Source organism: Camellia sinensis, chromosome 12, assembly GCF_055761805.1.
Source record: "Camellia sinensis isolate YWXY chromosome 12, ASM5576180v1, whole genome shotgun sequence".
NCBI classification, from domain to species: Eukaryota; Viridiplantae; Streptophyta; class Magnoliopsida; order Ericales; family Theaceae; genus Camellia; species Camellia sinensis.
In genome coordinates this window covers 86,622,052-86,644,448 of record NC_138972.1, presented here as the reverse complement: position 1 = coordinate 86,644,448, position 22,397 = coordinate 86,622,052, and the positions used below count along the sequence as shown (strand labels likewise).

General features: G+C 33.3%; 1 protein-coding gene across 1 annotated transcript; it reads right to left on the bottom strand.

The window, feature by feature from the left end:
- Positions 1 to 8,093: 8,093 nt before the first annotated feature.
- On the bottom strand, positions 8,094 to 17,561 carry LOC114274521 (vacuolar fusion protein MON1 homolog). Its single transcript, XM_028216462.2, has 14 exons — positions 16,815 to 17,561; positions 15,740 to 15,819; positions 15,529 to 15,600; positions 15,350 to 15,389; positions 13,797 to 13,898; positions 13,544 to 13,665; positions 12,190 to 12,322; positions 12,023 to 12,114; positions 10,693 to 10,774; positions 10,432 to 10,496; positions 9,894 to 10,196; positions 9,686 to 9,777; positions 8,804 to 8,868; positions 8,094 to 8,459 (listed from the first exon to the last, which is right to left on the bottom strand). Exons 1-14 carry the CDS (start codon positions 17,334 to 17,336, stop codon positions 8,364 to 8,366), a joined length of 1,866 nt encoding a protein of 621 aa, XP_028072263.2. The 5' UTR covers positions 17,337 to 17,561; the 3' UTR covers positions 8,094 to 8,363.
- Positions 17,562 to 22,397: the final 4,836 nt, after the last annotated feature.

The following is a 22,397-nucleotide window of genomic DNA, read 5'->3' as shown; positions in this document are numbered from 1 at the left end:
GTCAAAAAATAAAGAGATATCAAAGGAAAGTACAAAGCCGTGACTGAAGCGCAAAAAATGATATGATGGGCTTCATGGTATTTTCAATTGTCAAAAATTATAAAAATTATATATATATTTTAAAATTTCATAAAAAGTAAACGTAATTTATTTATATAAAATATTTGGATAAATTATAAATATATTTTTAAGTTTGTTTAAAATATTAATTATCTTCTGTAGTTTTGAAAATTATATTCTGCTCTTGACATTTCGAATTTCATAACAATTAACTCATTTTATTAATAAATTATCAAATTAATTAACAGTATTTAATAATATTAAAATTTTATTTCAATTAATAGTTCAGGTAATTTTATTAGGAAATTACTATTCAAGACTAAAAATTAGACTCAATTTTTTAATTTAATGACGTGACAATGTATTCAAATATTAAAAACAACATTCTCTTTCATAACTTTTTTATTTATCAACTAATCATATCACTTAAACCATCTCCAATGGTTAGTCAAACCTTTCATCAAATTTGAACTTGATGAAAAATGGTGCCTTTTTCTACTTCAACGGTTTCATCAAATAGGTATCAAATTCAAGATTTCACTTTTCTTTAATTAAACTGAGGACCAATGTATCTTTCATCAAATCATTATTCATAGCTGTTTGATTTTCACCATCGGATGTCCTTCTAAATGACCACCTTGAAGTAAAAATTTGTGAAAAAATTACACTGGCCGGTCTACTGGCCGGACATCCTACAGGTCATCTGCCTGGTTGACCAGTATTTTGATAAAGCTTCAAAAACCTCTATTGGAACACTTGATATCAAATAGGAATTTTACTCAAATTTGATGAAAAATTTGATACACCGTTGGTGATGCTGTTACACATGATTGGGTCTAGAAAATGAGTCTAAATTGTGGGCTTGTATATCATTTTATATTTTATTATTGTATAGGAGAATAATTAAAAATTTTATTTTTGTCAATTAATTATATTAAATAAAAAAATTTAGTAATGAAATATTTATAATTTTTCAAATCATAAAAAACAATTTGTATTTTAAGAGTTGTTTTGAAAAATTAGTTAAAAGCTAATTTTTTTAACTTTTTTTGATTGTTTTTAAAAATATATATAAAAAATTAGGAGTGAGCAGCGGATATATCGATCCGTCAAAACCGACCGAATCGAACCGATCCGTCGCATTTTGGACGGACACGTGATGACGAGCGGACAGTTGCGGATTGATTTTCTCCAATCCGCCAATCTGGCGGACGGATGGCGGATTTGAGATTCCTTTGGCCGCAACCGAACCGCCAAACCTTGAACACTTCTAATAATTTATAAGACTTTGTGTTTTCAATTTGTTTAAATATTCTGTTTGCATTTTCAATTAAAAAAGAGTTTAAATATTCTGTTGAAAAAAGGTTTTCAACTTGAATATCTTTTTTGAATTGAAAAAAATAAACGTATTATTTATCTATATTTTTTGGTTTTTAAACCTATCTCTAAAAATAATAAATAAAAAATATGATATATGCTGGTTCGTTTTTGTTTTCAAAAACATATATAGATATAACAATACAGAGATATACAATCTCCACTACTGCTTTGTTTATGGTTTTGGTGGTTTGAATTGTTTTTATATTTTAAGAATCACATATTGTAATACTTTATGTGGATGAGGCATGCTGTGATTGTAGTATGTGGATGAGGCATGCTGTGATTGTGATATTCTAAAATTTCAAACTTTCTTACTTTGAATGAGGCATGCAGTGATTGTAATATTTTTTTTAAGTCATTAACTGTAATACTTTCTTTTTTCTTTTTCTTTTTTTTTTTGAGGAAATGCAAAAGTTGAATTATGCTGAAAATTTATAAAATTTTAAACCGCCAAACCGATTCGCATCCATCCGCCAAACAGCCAATCCACTCAATCCACATCCGCCGGATTGGCGGACAGATGCGGATTGATTTTCTTCAATCCGCCAATATGGCGGACAGATAACGAATTAAAGGTTTTGTGGCCGCAACCGACTCGCGCCCATCCTTATAAAAAATTAAAAAATAATATAATTCAAAATAAGTTATAAGTCAAAAAAAAAAAAAATTCTACACTCTCTTTCAAAAAGAAACCTAGGTAAATTTGAGGAATGTGTTGATATGGTATTTTAAAAAATTAGTAAAAAATTGACTTTTAAATTTTTTTTATGATTTTTTTTGGACAAAAAACAGACTTCTTTAACAAAAAATATTGACTTTTTTAATTAAAAAAATTAAAAAATTAAAAAATTAACTTTTTTAACCCCTTTTCAAAGTGCCCCTATAACTTTTCTTAAATATTTTGTGTAAATATTATTTTCATTTAAAAAAAAGAAAAATGTTTAGGAGCACTAATTAGTGCTCCCACTAATTAGGTGGCAGTAGGTCTCGCCATTAATGATGTGATGTTTTGGTCTTGGAGTTGTGTTTTTTTTTTTTTTACTTTTTTAATGTATTAGTGCTATTAGTAGTGATATTTTTAATGGGATGAATCATTGTTAAAAAAATGAAGGAATAATAACGCAAGGGGTCAAATCGGCCTATAATGAATCCACTTATTTGCTATCATTACGAACGATCACGTGATTCCAATTATGATCCCATAGCCCTTTTGCACAACGTGGCTAAACATTATTGGTTGATAATAGATAGTGGAGACTACGCTCTTTTTGACTACAATTTAGCAATGCCCGATTCTGGAACAAATCATAAAGGAAATTATTTATGTTAAACTTATTTTTTGTTTGCTTTGTAAAAATATTATATTTTAATTATAGTTTGGCATCTCCTATATTAATATATATTTTTTATTTTTTTAGATTGCATCACATTTTTATTTTTATATATATTTTTTTATAAAATAATTAAATAGTACATTTATTTATATCATCTCAAACAATCCTTTGATAGTAATTTGTCATTTTAGTATAATTAAAATTTATGGGAAATTGTAACATACACACCCTTAAAAAAGATGCACCACATATACCTTTAATTACGTCATTTTTCAAAATTATGACAAATTTTTTTCTTTAATTATAATATTATTTTAATTAAGACTCATAAATTCTTTAATTATGCTTCATGTTGTATTTGATTATGATATTTTTTTATAGTTATGATTAAGAAAATATCAAATTATGTAATTTTTCTTTAATTATAAAATGTATATAATACACATCATTTAAAGGGTATACCATAGTGTTTCTCTAAAATTTATATCATTATTATTTATCTAATTTCTTGCTCTAGTCTAGAACAATTGAACCGTTTTTTATTTCAACAATGCTAGGTGACCTGAAAAATCATGACTCGAATGGCTCAAAACACCTAAAATGATGTCGTTTTGGGTGTAAAACGACGTCGTTTTGACACATTGAAACTATTTGAGTCACAAAAATTCAGGCCACCAAACATTTTCCTTTTGATTTTTTGATTTTCTGAAAATGAATAAAATTGATTATTAAAGTAATTTAACTTTCATAATTATAGTATTTAATATTTGAGCAATGGTTGAGACCCCTACCCCCACAAGACTTCACAAATCTAAATCACTTATGATGTTGACTTCACACATACATGAATGGACCCCACACATACATGTAGGGTCAGGATCACTTTGGGAGTGTGGAGATCATCCTCAAAGAAGATCCCAAACATTTTTGTTAATATTTTTAGATTTACAATTTGTAGGATTTTTTATAATTTGAAATTTTAAATTAAGAGTTTTGGTCCATCAAATGGATTTTTAGCTAAAACTATGACCTGACAAAAAATAATTGTGCTCATTTTTTATTTAAATTTAATACAATATTTGATTTTTGACATTTTTTTGTAATAAATTTGGTTCACGAACATATCCCAAATGGATTTTAATCAAGTAGTACCCAAATTAAAATCAAGTTAAACTTAATTTTAAAATTTGCTAGAATAAGTTGATTTCAAATTAATTGTCCTATGCATCGATACTTACACTCCGTTGGATAAAAGGGTTTAGTGAGAAAAGAAAATAAATGGTAAAAATAGAAAGTTTTTCACTTGTTTAGATGGTTAAGTAGGTGAGAAATTATGAGAGATAGTGATAAAAAAATCGATAATATTGAGTATTATGAAAGAAATATCACGAAAAATCTTTATGAAAATTCTCCACCCTTAGATTAGTTTATAGTGTTTGTAGTGTTTTATTGTATATTATTCAATCACCCTTGGATTAGTTTTATGAAGTTTTTCATGATATTTATTTCATGATGTGTCGCATTACTCAGAGAACAACAATGCTAGGTGGCTCGAAAAATCATGGCTCAAAACACTTAAAACGACGTCGTTTTGAGTGTAAAATGATATCGTTTTGATACATTCGATCCACAAAAATTCAGGTCACCAAACATTTTTCCTCAGAGAATTCTCATCAAACTTATATTTTGTTTCTCACCAAAAGTGATGAGATTTGGTGATAAATGAATTGAGTTTAATAAGTTTTTTTTAAAATATCAAAATAAATGAAAAAAAACATAGTAACTTATTAATATGATATGTTATTTTGATTAAATAAAATACAATATTTTTTTTTTTATTTACTCCATCCAAATAAAATTGGTGAGAAATCACTCTCTTTTTTTTAAAATTTATTTATTGAAATATAATGATGAGAAAGTACAATATATTTTTTTTAAGGATCCAAACGGAGAGTTAAGGATGACGTGGAGCTTAGTCATATTTAAGGGTCCACCTCCACTGTGTATAACGCGGCAAGAATGGTTTGTGGGGAACAACATTTTTTAACCTCGGATTTTGATCCACAAAAGTTTGATGGTATCTAATTCAGACGGAAAAATAGAAACCCTGTGGTGTGCACTCCTAATTACAAATTGATATAATTTTATTATATCAATAAAATTTATAATTTTATTATAAATTAATATAATTAAAAATATTATAATTAAATCATAATTTTTTATAATATCAATTATAAAATTTTAGACCTTTTATTACATTAATTTGTAACGAAATTATATATTTTATAATAAATATTACAAATTTTTTTTAATAAAATTATATCAAATTATAATAAGGCACATATAATATGCACCCATAAAGGGTGCACACCATAGGCTTTGCATACATGTAGAAGCTCCATAAATTTAACAAAATAAGTTATTTCAAAATTTTAATTTATATAACTCTTCATTCCCTTTTTATAAAAAAAATTTGTTCATCGTATATACTTCTGTATTTTTACCAAAATCTCAATTTAATCCATTCATTTTTAATGAGGGCTACTATTTAATCATACCTTTTTACTTGGACACCCCCCACTTTAAACCTCCCTCCAACAAAATGAATTCCTTTCATTTTTTCTTGAACCCCATCTTAATTCCAACTATACCCTCTCCCTAGCCCACCCTCCCAACCCAAATCCTACCCAGCACGACTCTGGCAACCCACAACTGACAGCCACTCCCCAATTCCTTACTTGTAGGTGACCAACCTTCGATTGCTATGAGTTCGCGATGTCCTTTATCCTTATTTCCCCCCCCCCCTTTTTTTTTTTTTTTGACCCAATCTTTCTTTTGGATTATTTACCAATAAATCCTACTTCACAAACTGTTATACCAAATAGTCCCACTTTTATTCTATTATACCAAATAGTCCTGTTGGTGGGTTTATTTGGTCCTTTTTGATTTTTTTTTTATTTTTGTTTTACTGTGTGGACGAGAGTGCCCTGTGTGTGTCTCCCCGATCAAGGCTCTGTGCTATCCGCTTATACTCCACCCGAAACACACACCATGTGAAGCACACACTGCAACGCATATCCAACAATCCAAAGTCTCAAAGGCTTTGTCGGAGACTCCTTCCGACTCACCACCAACACCGACAAAGCAACGAACACGAACGCGAAGTTCCGCAACAGATCCAGAATCACGATCGACTTCGAGTACGCCCAATCGCTCTGCCTCTCTTCGATCTGCTTCGCCGCCACCTCTCTTACCCTTAACTGGCTCGCGCATCATTCTCCGACTGCCGCGGAGGCTCGGCGGGCGGCGCGCGAACCGGCTGCTCAGGAAGATCTGATCGGTCAGCAACGGCGTCGTATCGATTAGCTATTGTGTGTGTGTGTGTGTCTGCCCCTTGTAATGTATGTGTGTATCTGTGTGTGTGTATTTGTGTGTGTGTGTCTGTCTGCCCCTCACAATGTATGTGTGTATCTGTGTGTGATAGGAGAAAGAGAGAGCCCATGCCAGCCCCTGTGTGTGTCTTACCTCAGATCGAAGAGAAGCTGTGTGCGTGTGTCCCGTGTATCAGTGTGTGTGTTGTGTGTTAACCCCCAAACACACCAACCCAGCCCAATAAAAAACCCCTTACAGCGCTTTGCCATTCTGTGACACCCTACCAGTGTATCACATGCAACACACCACACATCCATTCACTAATCACGCACGTGAGTGACACACGTGTCTCACCTAATTTATGCCCGACAGCTGCATCAGCAACGGTTAGATGAGGGTAATTACGTCCCTTACAATTAAATGGGACTAAACGGTTTAATAGAATAAAAATGGGATCAATTGGTTCATAAATTCAAATTTTAGGGTTTATTGGTAAATCTCCCATTTCTTTTGCACTTGCCTGACCTAAATCCGAATAAAGCAAGTTTCTCTCCTGATCTAGTTTTTTTTTTTTCTCTCTCTCTCGCTCATGCTCTGTCAAGGACGGAAGAAGGCATAGTGGTTGGGACAAAACTGGGTCATGGCAGCACAACTAGGTCATAGCACAAGGAAAAGGCTCGTGGTGGTCGGAGATGGCAGTTTTTCTTCATCTCCTTATTCTTTTATATCTAAAAGCCCTAGGTTTTCATCCCCTCTCTCTATCTCTTTCTCTCTCTCTTTCTCGTGGTGAATGGGATGGGAAGTTGGGTTACGGTGGTAGGCAACGCAGATGAAAAGGTGATTGCAGTGGTAGGCAACCTAGATGAAAGGGTTGTTGTAGTTGTAGTGATGGTCGTGATAGAGGGAGTGGTAGTTGCAGTGATGAGGGGCTACTAAGGGTGGTAGCGGTCGTAACAGAAAGACGTCGAAGGGAGTGATGGTTGCGACAATTAGGGGCTACGAGATGGTGGTGATTACTGGAGCCAAAGGTGATGGGGATGAGATTAGGGTTAAGGGTAGGGTTCGGCAAATTAGTGTTAGAATATAAAAATGAGAATAAAGATGAAATTTTGTATTTGAACAAAATTGAAATAAAAAAAATAAATAAATAAATGAGGTGAGGGTTTTAAGAAAAAAAGTAAAGGTAAATACTAGTCCTTTTTTCAATTGTAATAGTCAATTTCTTATACTTTAAATCAAGCTTTAATCTTACCTTTCCCTCCATCTACCGTTAGTAAAGTTAACAAAAATTGAAGTAGAGGAACTAAAGTGAGATTTCAGTGAATGTGAAAATTAAAGTAATAGTTTATTAAGTGCAAAGGATGCTAATGAGACAACAAGAATATCACATATGTTCCAAATGACAAATTCCATCAATTTTGTTGATAGTAGATGAATAAGTGTAAAATTCCAACTTGACTAAAAATGTAGAAGGTTGATTGTTACAATTAAAAGTGAGAATTAAAATGAAATTTTAATAAAAATACATTGGTATTAAATATAATTTACCAATAAAAAATAATTTAAATATCTCTTTTACATTGAAATAGATATTTTACCTTATGTATGTTTTGCCTTTATACTATCTACATTAATTTTGATCGTTTTAACGTTAATAAAAATAAAATCAATATAATTATGTTAAACTTGTGAAACTTATAATATTTTCTCTAAACGTCAAGAGAGCTCAGTGAAATTTACCCAAAAACAAAAATGAGAGCAGGCTAGTATATTAATTCAATTCGAGTCTTACTACTGTACACACATTCACCCAATTTGCTGCAAAAGTTGATAACAAAAATATAAATAAAATAGTGGAATATATATGCTTTGAATCTTCGAACTGTATTTATAATTACAAGCAAAAATTGACAGTACCAGGTTAAATGCATAGAGAACTCCATACAGTGATTTGAACAAATCAATAAATTACTACTGAAATTAGCACCACATCGCTGTGTAAGAGGGAAAACTCATATCTATTCAAATACACAACATATTTTAACCCAAAAAAAAAAAAAGAAAAAAAAGAAAAAGTAAACTACAGCCAGTTTAGTTCCCATTTTATGGGTGATCTGGGAGAGGATACAATTCATATCAAAAAAATTTGGGCTTTGATCTTATCAAGAAAGACAACTAGAATACATATTTGCGTTACAAGATGCCTGAGGGGGAGAGTCACCATGAAAAGGGGCTAGCTCCCAACAAGAAAATTTCATTTTCCACGTCTTTCACCCATTGACACACCTGGTTGCAAGTCTTTATTGCCACAGCCTGCAATTTCAAAACACACCGGCACACAGGTACACAACCAAGCATACAAGAAAATGATATGTACATTGATCTCTCTATGGGTTTAGGGTTTTGATCAATTTCTCAAAAATACTTTATGTTGTCAATATATGAAAAACTGCTACAAGGACATCTAGCAGCATTTGGCAGCCTGACTCACATGCAGGCACGCGTAGAAGGTAACATCTTAATGCTGATGTCCCTATTTGCACAATTACATAGTTGCAACTTGCAACATTAACTGTTGAGCTATATCTATGTTCAATTTCAATATATAATAGGGTGCTATATAACAACATTCTTATATATCAGCTTAAAAAACAAACCTTGTCTGCCAGGGGATCAAATGCTGCATAGAGTTCAAAATCCTGGGTGACCCAGCAGAGTAAAACTGCCATACAAAGAGGATAATATAATTTAGAAAGATAATCAAGAATAGTTTATTACAAAATGTTGAAATAAAAAAATAAAAAACTAATTACTTGAAACAAGGTAAAAAAACATTTTACAGAAATATTCAGACAACCTACAGTCAAAATCCCATTCATAAATGTAAGCATAAAGAAAAGAAACTATGAGAACATGATTACAACATATACACATTGACTACTGCATAATCTGAAGCTGATTATCAAAGTTGATCACAAAGCTTAATCAATACATTCTTGTAATCTGATGAAGTGTCGGCTATATTGTGTTTCACAAATCACAGGCTTCTAGTGAAACAAATGAAGTCTTACCCACAGTATTGATATGTGAACCGCAATTTTGAAACTCAATTCAATCAGCATGTGTCTTAAAATATCACTACCCAAATCCAAAATAACTAACCATTTTCTGAGGGTTGCATTTTTTGGGTAATACACTGGCTGCAGCTTAGGAGAGGGGGAGTCTTTTGCCTGTGGCAAAACTTGAACCCTCGACCTTCTAGTGAAGGGCATAGGTTCAGGGTTGCATCTTTTTAGCATCTAGTTCTAATTTCAGTTTCAATTAACAGTTTGTCCACCATCATCAATCCTCAGGTTTTGGACAAAATGTCCACACAAAAAGATTATGGATTCTGCAACATGAAGGAAGGTTTTTGACAGCTGAAATCTATCCACACACCTGTAACTTAGAAGTTGCATGATTTAGAATAGAATTAACTAGAATAAGGACTTTCTTAGCATGATGTAGAATAGAATTAATTAGAATAAGGACTTTCTTACCATAGTTCTCGTCTCGTCTAAACTGAGTTTTGTGGGGTCCAATACTTTTATCATGCATGGAAGCATAAAGCTTTTGGTAAGCTCTATACAATCTGAAACACAAGAATCCAGTTATCCCACTGACAGCAACATAGCAGAAACTACCTTCCCAATTCAAGGCAGCACATGACATGTCTACTTAGACTGCTACAGAATTTACCAGTATTACCTTTTCTGCTGTCGTGAACTGTTGATTGGTGATGAGAACTCAGAAGAAACATACTGGTCCAGGTAAATACTACGATATATGAAGTGCCAAAGTCCAGCAGGCCCACCAATACCAACAAATGCTTCTCGGAATCCCTCTGGTGAGTCTGTTGAAAATCTGGGCTGACCTAAGTGAGGAGACGAAGTTCCAGAACGCGGAGATGGATCGGCAGGCAAATCCTCAACATGCATGCCACCATCTAGCATGGATCTCTGAACTTCACTGAGAACATTGGACTTCAAAAGGACCATTTCGATACGAATCCTATAAAATGTATTTAAATTCCTTAATCACACTAAAGAGTAAAAGGAAGAGATATATCCATTCCCAAGCATTAAAACTTTCGTGGTACATAGAAAAAACAATAGCCAGTCACATTTTTATAGTATCGTACTTGAGACTTCGTTTCAGGCCGAAAATGTATGGTAATTTGAAATATGAAATTGTAACACAATAACGTCAATGCTCTCAATGCATCAACCAAGTAAACATAAGTTACCTGCAATCTTTAAGATGATAAAAGGCATCTGAACTGGTAGTAAGCAAAATTAAATATGTGTCAACCTGGCACAGAAAGTACCATTCATGTCATTTCTTGAACAATCTAGAAGTTTGGAAAACAAATGCAAGAAAATGTCTGTTTATTGAAATCCAGTGATTTATGCAGTTTAGATATGAACTGCAATCAATGACCATATTCCAGCTAATCATGCATTTGAATTTGCAAGGGAAGATAAGCTTGAATCTAAGACTCACTCACATCAAGATAATGGACATAAGCATATAAAAATGCCATGGGATTATATCTGGGCAGGCAAATTGGTGAGAAAGATTCAGATGTCCTGCACGAAGCCAATAAAACAAGATTAATAAAGCCTTACAAAGTCAAAAAACACATTTACATAAGAAACACACAAAGGACAATATAAATTCCACTTCACCAGGGTATATGGTTGTCTACTGCAATTTTTTTGTCCATTAGTATTAAGATCACATGAAACATTAACGAGTCAATGATTTGTGCCCATGAGTCACGAGATGTGAGTTGCATGAAAGAGTCTTGCTCTTCACCATTGAGTTGCCTCTAGTGGGGTTGGAAACCAAGTTGGAGCCATTGTGTGTTATGGGGCTTATTGGCACATTAGCATGGGCTAGTGGCATTGTCATAAATATGACTGTGTTATTTTTGTAAATATTGAGATCTCAACCTTGGAGGGGTATGAGAAGTTTTGAAAATTATGATAATTTCCTAGAGAACACCAGGAGTCTCAAGCAGTCTATGCCTCAACAGAAACTGAGATGATATTTTCATCCAGCATTGATACTGTAAGTTAGAGACGAAAAGCATATCAGCATAAATATGATGAAGTGTCAACTTGTAGAGACAACCCATGATAAACAAAGAATTTTATGTTTAAAATAAAAAGTGAAAGAAAAGTAACAAATGAATCACTAACAGGTTAGAACAAATTTCATGTCAAGGTACCCCTAATTGGAAAGTAAATCCAATTAATTTCCTTTTCTCACTTCCACCACCTACAGCTCAATAGCATAAAGGAATACACACACAAAAGGAGATCATGAGAAGCAAAATTAAAAAAATTTAAGAGGACAAGTGCAAGATCACATATTTCTTGTCTATTTTTTATTTATTAGATAGTGTATTTTATCTATGTTATGGACCTTTGTAATTTTATTTACTTCTGCTACCATCACTCTAATTTTTTTTCCCCACTTTTTTGAGATCTACAGTAAAATATTGTCGTATCTTGTCCCAAACCAAACAAGATGCAGTGTGCCAAATCATCCTAACACAGCATCACAAAATGGAATTTATAGACTATTGGATTTATAATGAAGAAAATTTATTTGCAGAAGCATGAGAGAGCATGTGGCAAGGTTGTCAATAAGTCCATTAGACAAGATATAAGCTAAACAAACTTTTCTCAAGAAACTAATCTGAATGGACAGTGATTGCATTAATACCAAAACTTTTAATTCCTTCAGCATTGAACAGTGAAGATTTTTGCATGTTTATTAATCAAGTTACAGTTTCCATATATACAAGTTAGGGAGATCATTGTACTTGCCTAAATGATTCAGATGACATAACAAAATTGGAAAGTAGGAGCATATCATCAGGATGAAGAGATGCTTTTTGTGCACCAACAAGACTGACAACCTGCATTTTGAGCTTCAGTTTAGAAAACTTTCTGACTAATCCAAGTATTTGAGAGAGAGAGAGAGAGAGAGAGACCTTGTGTTTACACATTAATATTGCAAACAGGACACCTGAACCAGCAACATCTTGTAATACGGCTCCTGCGGCTTGCCTTGTGGCATAGGCAAGGGGAAGACAAGTGTATGCATGAAGAAAGATGGCTGGGTTCCTGAAATTAGAAATTAGCAAATTTTTGTTGGAACCAACCAACCAAATTAAAAATGAATAACTACATATACATTCACGAACTACTAAATTTATCTCGCTGAAGTAAATCTATAATTTTACAGGTATCCTGAGAAAAATGAAATAAATTATACAAACAAATATCTCCTGAAAACTGTCTGAATATATTTAAGGGCCATCTAGACCTCTCCAGAGAAAAGAACTACAAATGCAGAGAGAAAAATTGCAAATTCTTGAACCAAAAATAAAGCTGTAACAGGCTAAATTTATCATGAAATGATATGTTAGATGTAATTTTAGCACTGTAATCCAATTAATGAACGATTAAACACAAATTTGCACTCATAATCGATAAGATGATTGGTTGAAGCAATATTTATCCAAGAACATTCAAATAAATATATTATATCATCAGACAAAAAGTATTGGTAGATTTTATATGCCTAATAAATTGGCTGGCACTGGAGCACCTCCAGGTAGGGCTAGGGGAAGAACCCTCTCCAGATACTGGAGGTGAATAAATACGTGAAGAAAAAAACTGTCTGTCAAAAGTCAGCAATGATGAGGTGAGCAGCTGTACCTGTTGAGGAAATAATCTATTGGATAATATTAACAAAAGCATGAATTCACTTTCTCAGGAATTTACAATAGACACCAGTGATGCATAAACCAAGAGACAAAATATCTGAAGTTGGGACTCTGTAAGCAGTGGGGCACTATGGGAAACTCAAACATTACCGTTAAATATCTGCATCAGAAAGAGGTACGAAATCTTTAAAACTGTTGAGATCACTAGATTGTTCACAAAATATATAAACTCGTAAGTAAATATATTTTACTGAAAAACATTTACTATTTCAAAATATTTTGCAACATAATTAACCTTTCTGATCAAGCAGCCTTGATGGAGCCATGATTATATTAAGAATGAGGTTTCTTGGTCCATGTTATTTGTCGATGATATAGTTTCGAAATAGAACTTAGTATCAATATGGTTTAAAATAAGTAAAACTAAAAAAGAAAACGCTCAAAGGAGGGGAAAGATTGGAGAAAATGTTCACAAAATCACAGTAAAAAAAAAAACCAATATCATTGCTTTTATAAAGTTGGGGGGGAAAAAAAAAAACTAAATCAACAGGCTATTAAAAGATCCTCAACTGATTTTTCATAAAGTAGTCAGGTAAAAAGAGAGCAGAGAGCAAACCAACTGAAAGAATGGATGAGCGATGAGAAGACACCATCTGTTCCTCCAAGCAAAGGTGTCATATCAAACTTTGGGTTCTTCTCAAAACATCTGTTTACAGACTTTGTAAGAATAAGTAGCATCTGCATTCATATAAAAATCAATAAAATGAGGGAAGTGGAGCAGCTACCACAAAGAGATTCAGGTACTTAGAACACAATAAGAGCAAAAAAATGTGAGGTAAACAAGTCTGATGGACGGACAAAAAGGCTACCTGACCATATATAAGGTCCAACTGCCCCCTTAATGACCCATAAGGTTCCTCCGTACAGCTTATGCAAACTAAGTAGACTGGTCCTTTCACAAGAAAAACCACCTGAAAGTGCACAAATTCCATGTCAATGAATGATTATTGATGCAAAATACCACATCATTAATTCCAAATAAAAAAATACATAAGAGTTAAAACACAAACTCCTATTTCATTGTACGTGGTATCATACTCCACCCCCTTTTTAAAACAACAGTTTTCAGTGGTTAAGTGATGTGCACTGACGAAATAAAAATTGCTTTTAATGAAGGATGCGTGCAATATGAGGATGATGGGATAGAAAGTTGGGATAGCAAATTGGGACAGAGGATCCAAACCCCTTCAACAGCAATCAAAGTTCTCAATTTCAGGAAGATACCAAAAGCTACAAGCAGCATTTTTTAGGCTGAATCAACTTATGCTGGCAAATGAAGTCATATGTGAACCCTCTCTTCATATATGTAAATGCACTACATCTTCACAGCTTGAAATGGTGTCGGCCATTTAATATCTCCAAAGTGAGACTAATGAAAATAATATCTCCAAAGTGAAATTAATATGCCCATTTCGGCTCAGATCAGTCACATCCACGTAACATAAAAAATGACATATATATTATATATATGATGGTAATGATCTCAGGGGTACCCATGAAGAGTCATGCATATTTCATATGAAATGCTTCTAGACCTTCACTATCCATTGTAGAGTAATTTATCGATCCGTTTCATATTCCCAAGGCCAAATAAGTGCACTTTTACCAATAAAGACAAGGAGCCATGGCCTTATACTTAAACACGACATACATGATTATCAGTTCAATGAAAGACAGAGAATAAAGGGATCTCTCTCTCTCTCTCTCTCTCTCTCTCTCTCTCTCACACACACACACACACACAGAAATCATGAAGATTTGATTAGCCCTTCCACAGATTCTTTGTGAAAGATGAGAGTGCAGTTTTTGTATAGTTTTCCAGTTCAGTACGGGGTTCTTGTACGAGAGTAATGGCCCCTTCAGTGCCTAAAATTCATGTAAAAAGGCAACAGAATGCTATCGTGCTAATTTTTATTTTCCATTAATGAGATAGAGTAACAGACTTGCTTATTGAAGAAAATTTCTCTCGAGCTTGAAGCTCCCTAATATCAACAATTAAAAGGGTTATCAATAAAATTTTGTTGTTGCTTGTTATCAACAATTAAAAGGAATTTGCAAACTCAAAACCAACAGAAATATCTGCGGCAACTGAACAAAAATTACTACATGCTAGTCTAAGCTTTGCTAAAATTACACCTCAAGTTGCTTCAAATAATAGCATCATGCATGCACAAGCATTGCAACACATAAAATAATGTTTTGGTAAAAAGGAACAAATCTAAAGCTCCTTATAAAATGTTCCAAAGACTATAAATAATGAAAATAAAGTTAGGATTATCATTTACACCAACAATAACATAACCAAATTCAGAAAATAAAACAATAAATAGTTCAAGCTCGCTTAATCAGGAAATAAGTTGACCTGGTGTTTGCCTGCCCTAACCAATTTGATGTGATCTCCCCTGAAAATATATCAATGAAGGAAACTATTGAAACTCCAATTCAGAGTTATCTTCATTGAAAATATAAGCCAAAAATAAGCTCATATTCAAAAAGAGTAATCATGACAAAATAGCAAAATGACTGATAATATCAATGTACCCATTCTCCACAAAGGAAATAATAGCTTGCAAAGTCGCTGAAAATCCCGCCAACTTGTGTTCATCTCCATATCTTTAAGTTAAAATGAAAAAAAAGCAAAATGGAATATTACACAGAAAATATATCTAAACAAACAATAAACAGATTCCCATCATTATGCATTAAGAAGAACAATGCTGAAATTTACAGCCAGTAGATACTAGATACACACCTGGAGTATATCGGTTTTCCGGAATGACTCAAAATAAAGAAGTGCTTCTTCCTTTTCCTCCACGAAACAGAAGTATCATCCTGCACTTCATTTATTAATCAAACATGACATGATCTTATAGGTGTCACAAATCCAAAAATTTCATATATGTAATGGCATGTCTGTAATTTTAAGAAACTGTTACAGGCTTTATGTGCTTCTTTCTAGTAGAAAAACTACCTTGGAAGCCAGGAAACAGGCTTATCCAAAGTCTCAGGAGATACCCGATTACGAAGAAGATTCTCTATATTAAACTTGCCTAAGGCAATTAGACCCATGTGAGGTTAAAGTGCTACAGCAAACCTGTCTCTAACCACCATCCCAATAGACCTAGAGTCCCACAATGTGCCAAAGTCATTTGACATCCTCAACCTGATCAAACAAACCCAAGGTGTCACTAAACATTTTGATTTTCAAGTTGTTAGAGACTGAAGCACATTCTAAGTGTCGTTTGTCCGTTATGGTTACCCCATTTGATTGCGACAAGAAGCAGATTGTTCGGTGCGGTAGTATCAAAACGAGATTGGTTCTGTGTGATCAAATACATGCCCCATGAAGGCTGACAGCGGACATGACTAATGACAGAAGTACTATCCTATTAGTAACTAATGGCCAAAACAAGAAAAAAAAAAAAAAACAGAGTAGAACTTCATCGACCACATTATGGAATTCCTAATAAAGAAAATTAGACTATTAATCAACCCATATAAGAGAAAAATATTCTCATATTCTTGTCTTTGTCATGTTTGTCATGTTCAGTCTGTGTTTATGCTACTTAGCACATCATTTAATATTCAAGTTGACAAAGGATACATTCAAGACTTGTAGGAGGAGGATGGTAACTTGTAATACACTTCAAAGGATAGTAGAAACCCACTACAAAATTTAAATATATTGAAAAACATTCTAGCAATAGTTGAATTGAAGTATACAACTAGACAATATGCAACCCTACAATAATTCTCCATAATATTTTCAACAACTAGTCAAATTCTTTGTCACAATTGAGAAAATAAATGGCAAATTTTTGACTCACTTCATCGCCATGACGCTTCCCTGTAACCCACGGCTCTGGAGAACCCGAAGCTCCATTGAAAGAATCGTCGTTCCCAACTTCACAAATTTCATCTACACCGATTGCACTGGCGGAACTGGTGCTCCCTCTCTCACCAGCATACCCACTGCTGCTAGGGCTCGAAGCCTGGTCCATTTCGAGCTCCGAATTGGTCCTCCTCAGCACAACATCACCACTCGAAGACGAGCTCTGTCGAACCTCCTCAACAATTTCAACAACCTCCACAGACGACTCACTGACTAAATTCCCACCACGACTCTCTTCTACGATCTCAGATTCGGGGTGATTATCCTCGTCTGAAGAAAGCGATCCATTTGGGGCGTCATTGAACACTTCTTGCTCGGATAATGCATCGACCTGGGTTGATTGAGCCAATTCGCTTGAGGCCAATTGATCTTCGATGACGTCGATTGAAGCAGGGTTAGGGTTAGGGTTAGGGTTTTGGTGTGTGGGATCGTTGTCGGAGTTGGAATCAGAAGCCATTGCAGCGAGAATTGCAAGTGAAAACAAAAATTAAAAAAACGTGTGATAGATTTTACAGTTTGATGGGGCTTCTATGAGGTTTAATTGGGTTGGTATATAGAGAGAGAGAGAGAGAGAGAGAGAGAGAGAGCTTGCTTCGTCTACCAGTCGTTCGTCGCCTGCAATTTGATGTTCGATTCGATGTGAAAGCGACAACGGTCTGACCAGTAGGTTGGGTTCGAACCGGGTTCGATTCGCGAGTGGCACGTTCATATATACGGGTCGGTTTTAGCGGGCGGGCTAGTTGGCTTTTTTGAGCCGGCTTGGAGTTGGGCCTCAATCTCAATTTTGTGCACTGTCGTCATGTTGGGTTTTAATTGGCCTCAGAAGCCTTCTGGGCTTTTGTGTATTAATGTTGTCAAATTTAATTTTATTTAAAAAATTAAAAAAATTAAAAAAACACCTGAAAGTGCATTCCTTTTTTAGGTGATGAGACTCAAAGATCTATGGTGAAAGAACCAATTAGAAAGGAGAAAAAATTCATTGTAATAACGGTGACACTATGTCATTATATATATATATATATATATATATATGTAATATCATCAACTAATAATATGTTGCTACATATTTAAAGGTATGAGAGGTGCTCACACTATAATATGGTGGATCTTCTCACACCGAATCATAACCCACATAAGTGGTGATTCATAAACCTTCTTGCAGGAAGAAATAAATCTGGAAGGTGTTTGGATTTGAAATACAAGGACACTATGCTTTGAAGCATTGGAACTATTTGGTTTGGAGATTTCATACCAATGGTTATAGCCAGTAGCGGAGTCAAAAAATTAAATTAGAAATGATATTTATTAATTACAATATCAAAAAATTTTACAAAAATATTTCACGTAAGTTTTACGATTGATTTCGAGAAATATTAAAAAAATAATGTTATTTGTAAGGATAGTGTATCATGGACAATACAAAAAAAATATGGATATAAGTCTTAAAAAAAATTATATAATGATAAATTTTTTTATACAAAATTTGATTAAAAATTCAATATAATGGTAATACCACATCATCATCGATATATGATATCACCAATTAATAGTATATATAAATACATAGAGAGTGAACCTCACATGTCAAATGTAACTAACAATCTAATAAATTTCATATCTTTATAGTGAGATTACTTATACTTACATGTCAATAATAATGACATCATCCTTATATTCAAAAAATTTCATAGATAATATAGTTTATAGTCGTCTCTTCATTATCAATTAAAATAACCATTATTGTTCTTATAATTTTTGAAATGTCATTAACATTTCACTCTAATAATTTTTAAAATGTCATTAACATTTCACCATTAAAATATTTTCTTTATGTTTGTAAAAAAAAATTTTAAAAAAATCCCAAAATCCAAGGGGCCACGTGATCTCCTGGGCCTTTACTCTCTCCGCCACCGGTTGTAACCATTGATAAAGAGATATCATGTAAGCTATAAATAGATGGCTGAAACAATGGAACAGACCACTTAGAATTGTTAATTATTCTCTCTCTTTGTTTTCACTTTCGGATTTTATATTTTTCTGATGTGATAAGATAAACACTCTCACAGAATTATTGAACTTTGTCACTGTTAATTTTACTTATAATGATAACAGAGTCCTGTTAAATTGAGTACGCGAGTGTTAAATTATAATCCATTAGAGAAAATTTTCAAAATTTATTTTGTCCAAAAATTTGGAGAACAAATTGACAAACAGTGTCCCACTTTGGTGACTTCCATTCAGTTGTTCGATCAAAATTTCAGTCGAGAGGGTGATTTTCCTGGTGAAAAACGACAGAAAACCACCATTACATAATCTACTTTCGGTCTTTGGTCACCCAACCCTTCACCGGAGAAGATTACCAGAATGAGAAAAGTGGCTGGTCTTCATTTTGAAAAATAAGGAAACCAACTCCAAATCACAAAGTCCAGCCATCAAGCCATTTTTTTTGGTACTAAAGCCGAGCCAAAAGTTGTTAAATCTTCACAGACGTTTGTTGGTTCACATTTGGGCTAAACAAATCACTCTGTTTATGATCTTGAAAAGGACCAAGAACTTCACCAAATTAAGTTAAAAATATAAACCTAAATCAAAAAAACATTTATTATTATTATTATTTTTGGTTTGGTATTTTGGTTCATTCTTATCGGGTTTTTTTTTAAAAGTTAAATTGAGTCATTCAAAAATAAAATAAAATAAAACTTAATTTTTCAAAATTTAATAAGGAACTCCAACAGCCTTAAAAAAATAAACAAAAAAAACAAAAGAAAAAAAAATATTTGTTTTTCCCTAATAACCTTGGATCCACAAATGTGTATATATATTTAATAGTATACATTTTTGTGATGGCAATTAAAATTGCTATTGATGCTTCGAGTATTGATATGCTTAATGGAAATAATTTTCGAGCATGGAAGCGACACATTTCTTATCTTCTTAGATATGAAAAAACTTTGTATACTCTATCTACTTATAAACCAAGTGATGATTCTAATTGGGTTCAAAACAAATGGATAGAGGATGATGCAATGGCAAAGGCAACCATGTTACACAATATAAAAGACAGTATTATTTTGCTATTTGAAGAGCATGTAACTGCAAAACAATTGATGAAAGCACTATAAAGTAAGTATAAAATTCGATCAGACACTCAAATTCAATTGCTTTTGGACAAATATAATAATACTCGTAGGAGTGAAAATGACAGTGTTGGTGATCATGTTAATCAAATGGAATTAATTGCTAAAGAATTATTCAATGCCAATCACTCTTTGTCAGACAAGATGCAAGTAACTACCATACTTGATAGTCTTCCATTGTCTTGAGATCATGTTGTCACATCTCTAACTCATAGCGGACGAGAGATTTCAATGGTAACTTTGCATGGGTTCTTAGTTTTGGAAGAAGAAAGAATGAAGCGAATGCGCCAAGAAGGATTCTCTTCTAACTTGTTGATGGCACAATCTTCAACACAGTCACAGAATAATTTCCACACACTATTCAACAAGAGGAGGACTACTCATTTCAAGAAACGATGGAAGAAGGGATTCCAAAAAGGGTGGCGGAAGCAGCAAGGGTGGCAAAAACAACAAAACAATAAGAATCAATTAGGTCCATGCTATAATTGTAGTCAGAAAGGTTACATCAAAGCCATATACCCTAAGAACAAGCAGAGAAAGAATCATCATAACCCCATTGCCATGACGGTTTCTAAAGTAATGGTAATAGAACCTTCATCAAATTCAAGGTGGATTGATTCTATAGCAACTAGACACATAGTGCAAAGCAAAGAAATGTTCATGGATTTCACTGAAAAGAAGACTGGTGAACATAGATTCTATATGGGCAACAACTCTTACAATGATGTTTTGGGCATCGATAACTGTAAATTCTTTGTTAATGGATCTTCCATCATACTTTATGATGTGCTTTATGTACCCAGCATCCGAAGAAAATTAATATCAGTTCCAGTGTTAACCCAAAAGTGTTTTAAGATTAATTTTAAGTTTGACACAGTGTTGATCAAGAAAGGAAGTGTATTAGTGAAAGGTATAAGAGTGAATGACATGTACTTTGTTCCTATTGATAATAAGAAAGTATGCATTTTTTATTATTTGTATGTCTCTATTGATAATAGTTCTTATTTATAGCATATAGGATTAGGTCACATTAATAAAAATAAAATTTCTAGAATGTGTAAAAGTGGACTATTGCCTACAGTGTTGATTTTGATACACATGAACCATGCATCAAAGGAAAAATAACTAGCAAGCCATTTTCAAATCATCAGAATTACTTGAAGTAGTTCATTCTGACATTTGTGGCCCTTTAAGAACTAAGACTCATTGAGACATGGAATACTTTATTACTTTCACTAATGATTATTCAAGATATTGACACATCTACCTTCTTAGACACAAATCAGAGGCAATTGAAAAGTTTAAGAAATATAAATTAGAGATAGAAAAGCAACTTGGCCGGTCCATTAAAAACTTGAATAATGATAGAGATGGCGAATATGAAGCTATGGATTCTTTCTACAAGAAAAATGGCATAAAACATTCATTTACAACGCCATACACTCCACAACAAAATGGGATTGCAGAAAGACGAAATCGTACTCTAATGGAAATGACAAGGTCTATGATGGCACATACTGATTTTTCCATTCATTTGTCAATTGCTGCGTATATATTAAATAGAGTTGAAACAAAAGCCAAACCTCTAATTCCTTATGAACACTGGAATGATACTAAACCTAATATTCTAAATCTCAAAGTTTGGGAATGCAAAGTACATGTACTTATTCCTAAACCTTTAAGGGAAAATTTGGGAAGTAAAACTTGGGAATGCAAGTTTATTAGCTATGTCGAAAATGGAAGTGGTATCGTTTTTACCATCCTGAACATGGATTAATAGAAAGTAGAGATGCTATTTTTCTTGAAACCATTGATTTTGTTACTCCAATTGAACAAATTGAATTGCTCTCTAAGATATCTCGGGATTCTTCTCTCCCCTATTTGTCACAAGAACCACAAGTTCTCACAAATCAACCTAATAGTGGGACAAAAAGAAAACAAAGTGATATTGTTTTACCTGATTTGAATCTTGGGATAAGAGAGAGTAAGAGAGTAAGACGTCCGTTTACGATTTTAAAAGACCATTATGTTTTTCAAGTTGAGGAACTCAATAACTTAGTAGATGATCCTACTAATTACAATAAAGCAATAAGTAGCAGTGACGCTACTCAATGGCTTCGGGCAATAAATGAAGAATTTGATTCGATCAAGAAAAATGATGTTTCAGAATTAACCGATCTCCCAAATGAAAGAAAAGCCATTGGTTGCAAATGAGTTCTTAAAAAGAAATTCAAAGTAAATGGAAGTTTGGAGAAATACAAGGCAAGGCTAGTAGGCAAGAGATTCACTCAACAATCTGAAGTAGACTTCGTAGGTACGTATTCTCCTGTTGCAAAATTTGCCTCAATAAGGATTCTAATGGTCGTCGTAGCCAGGATGGA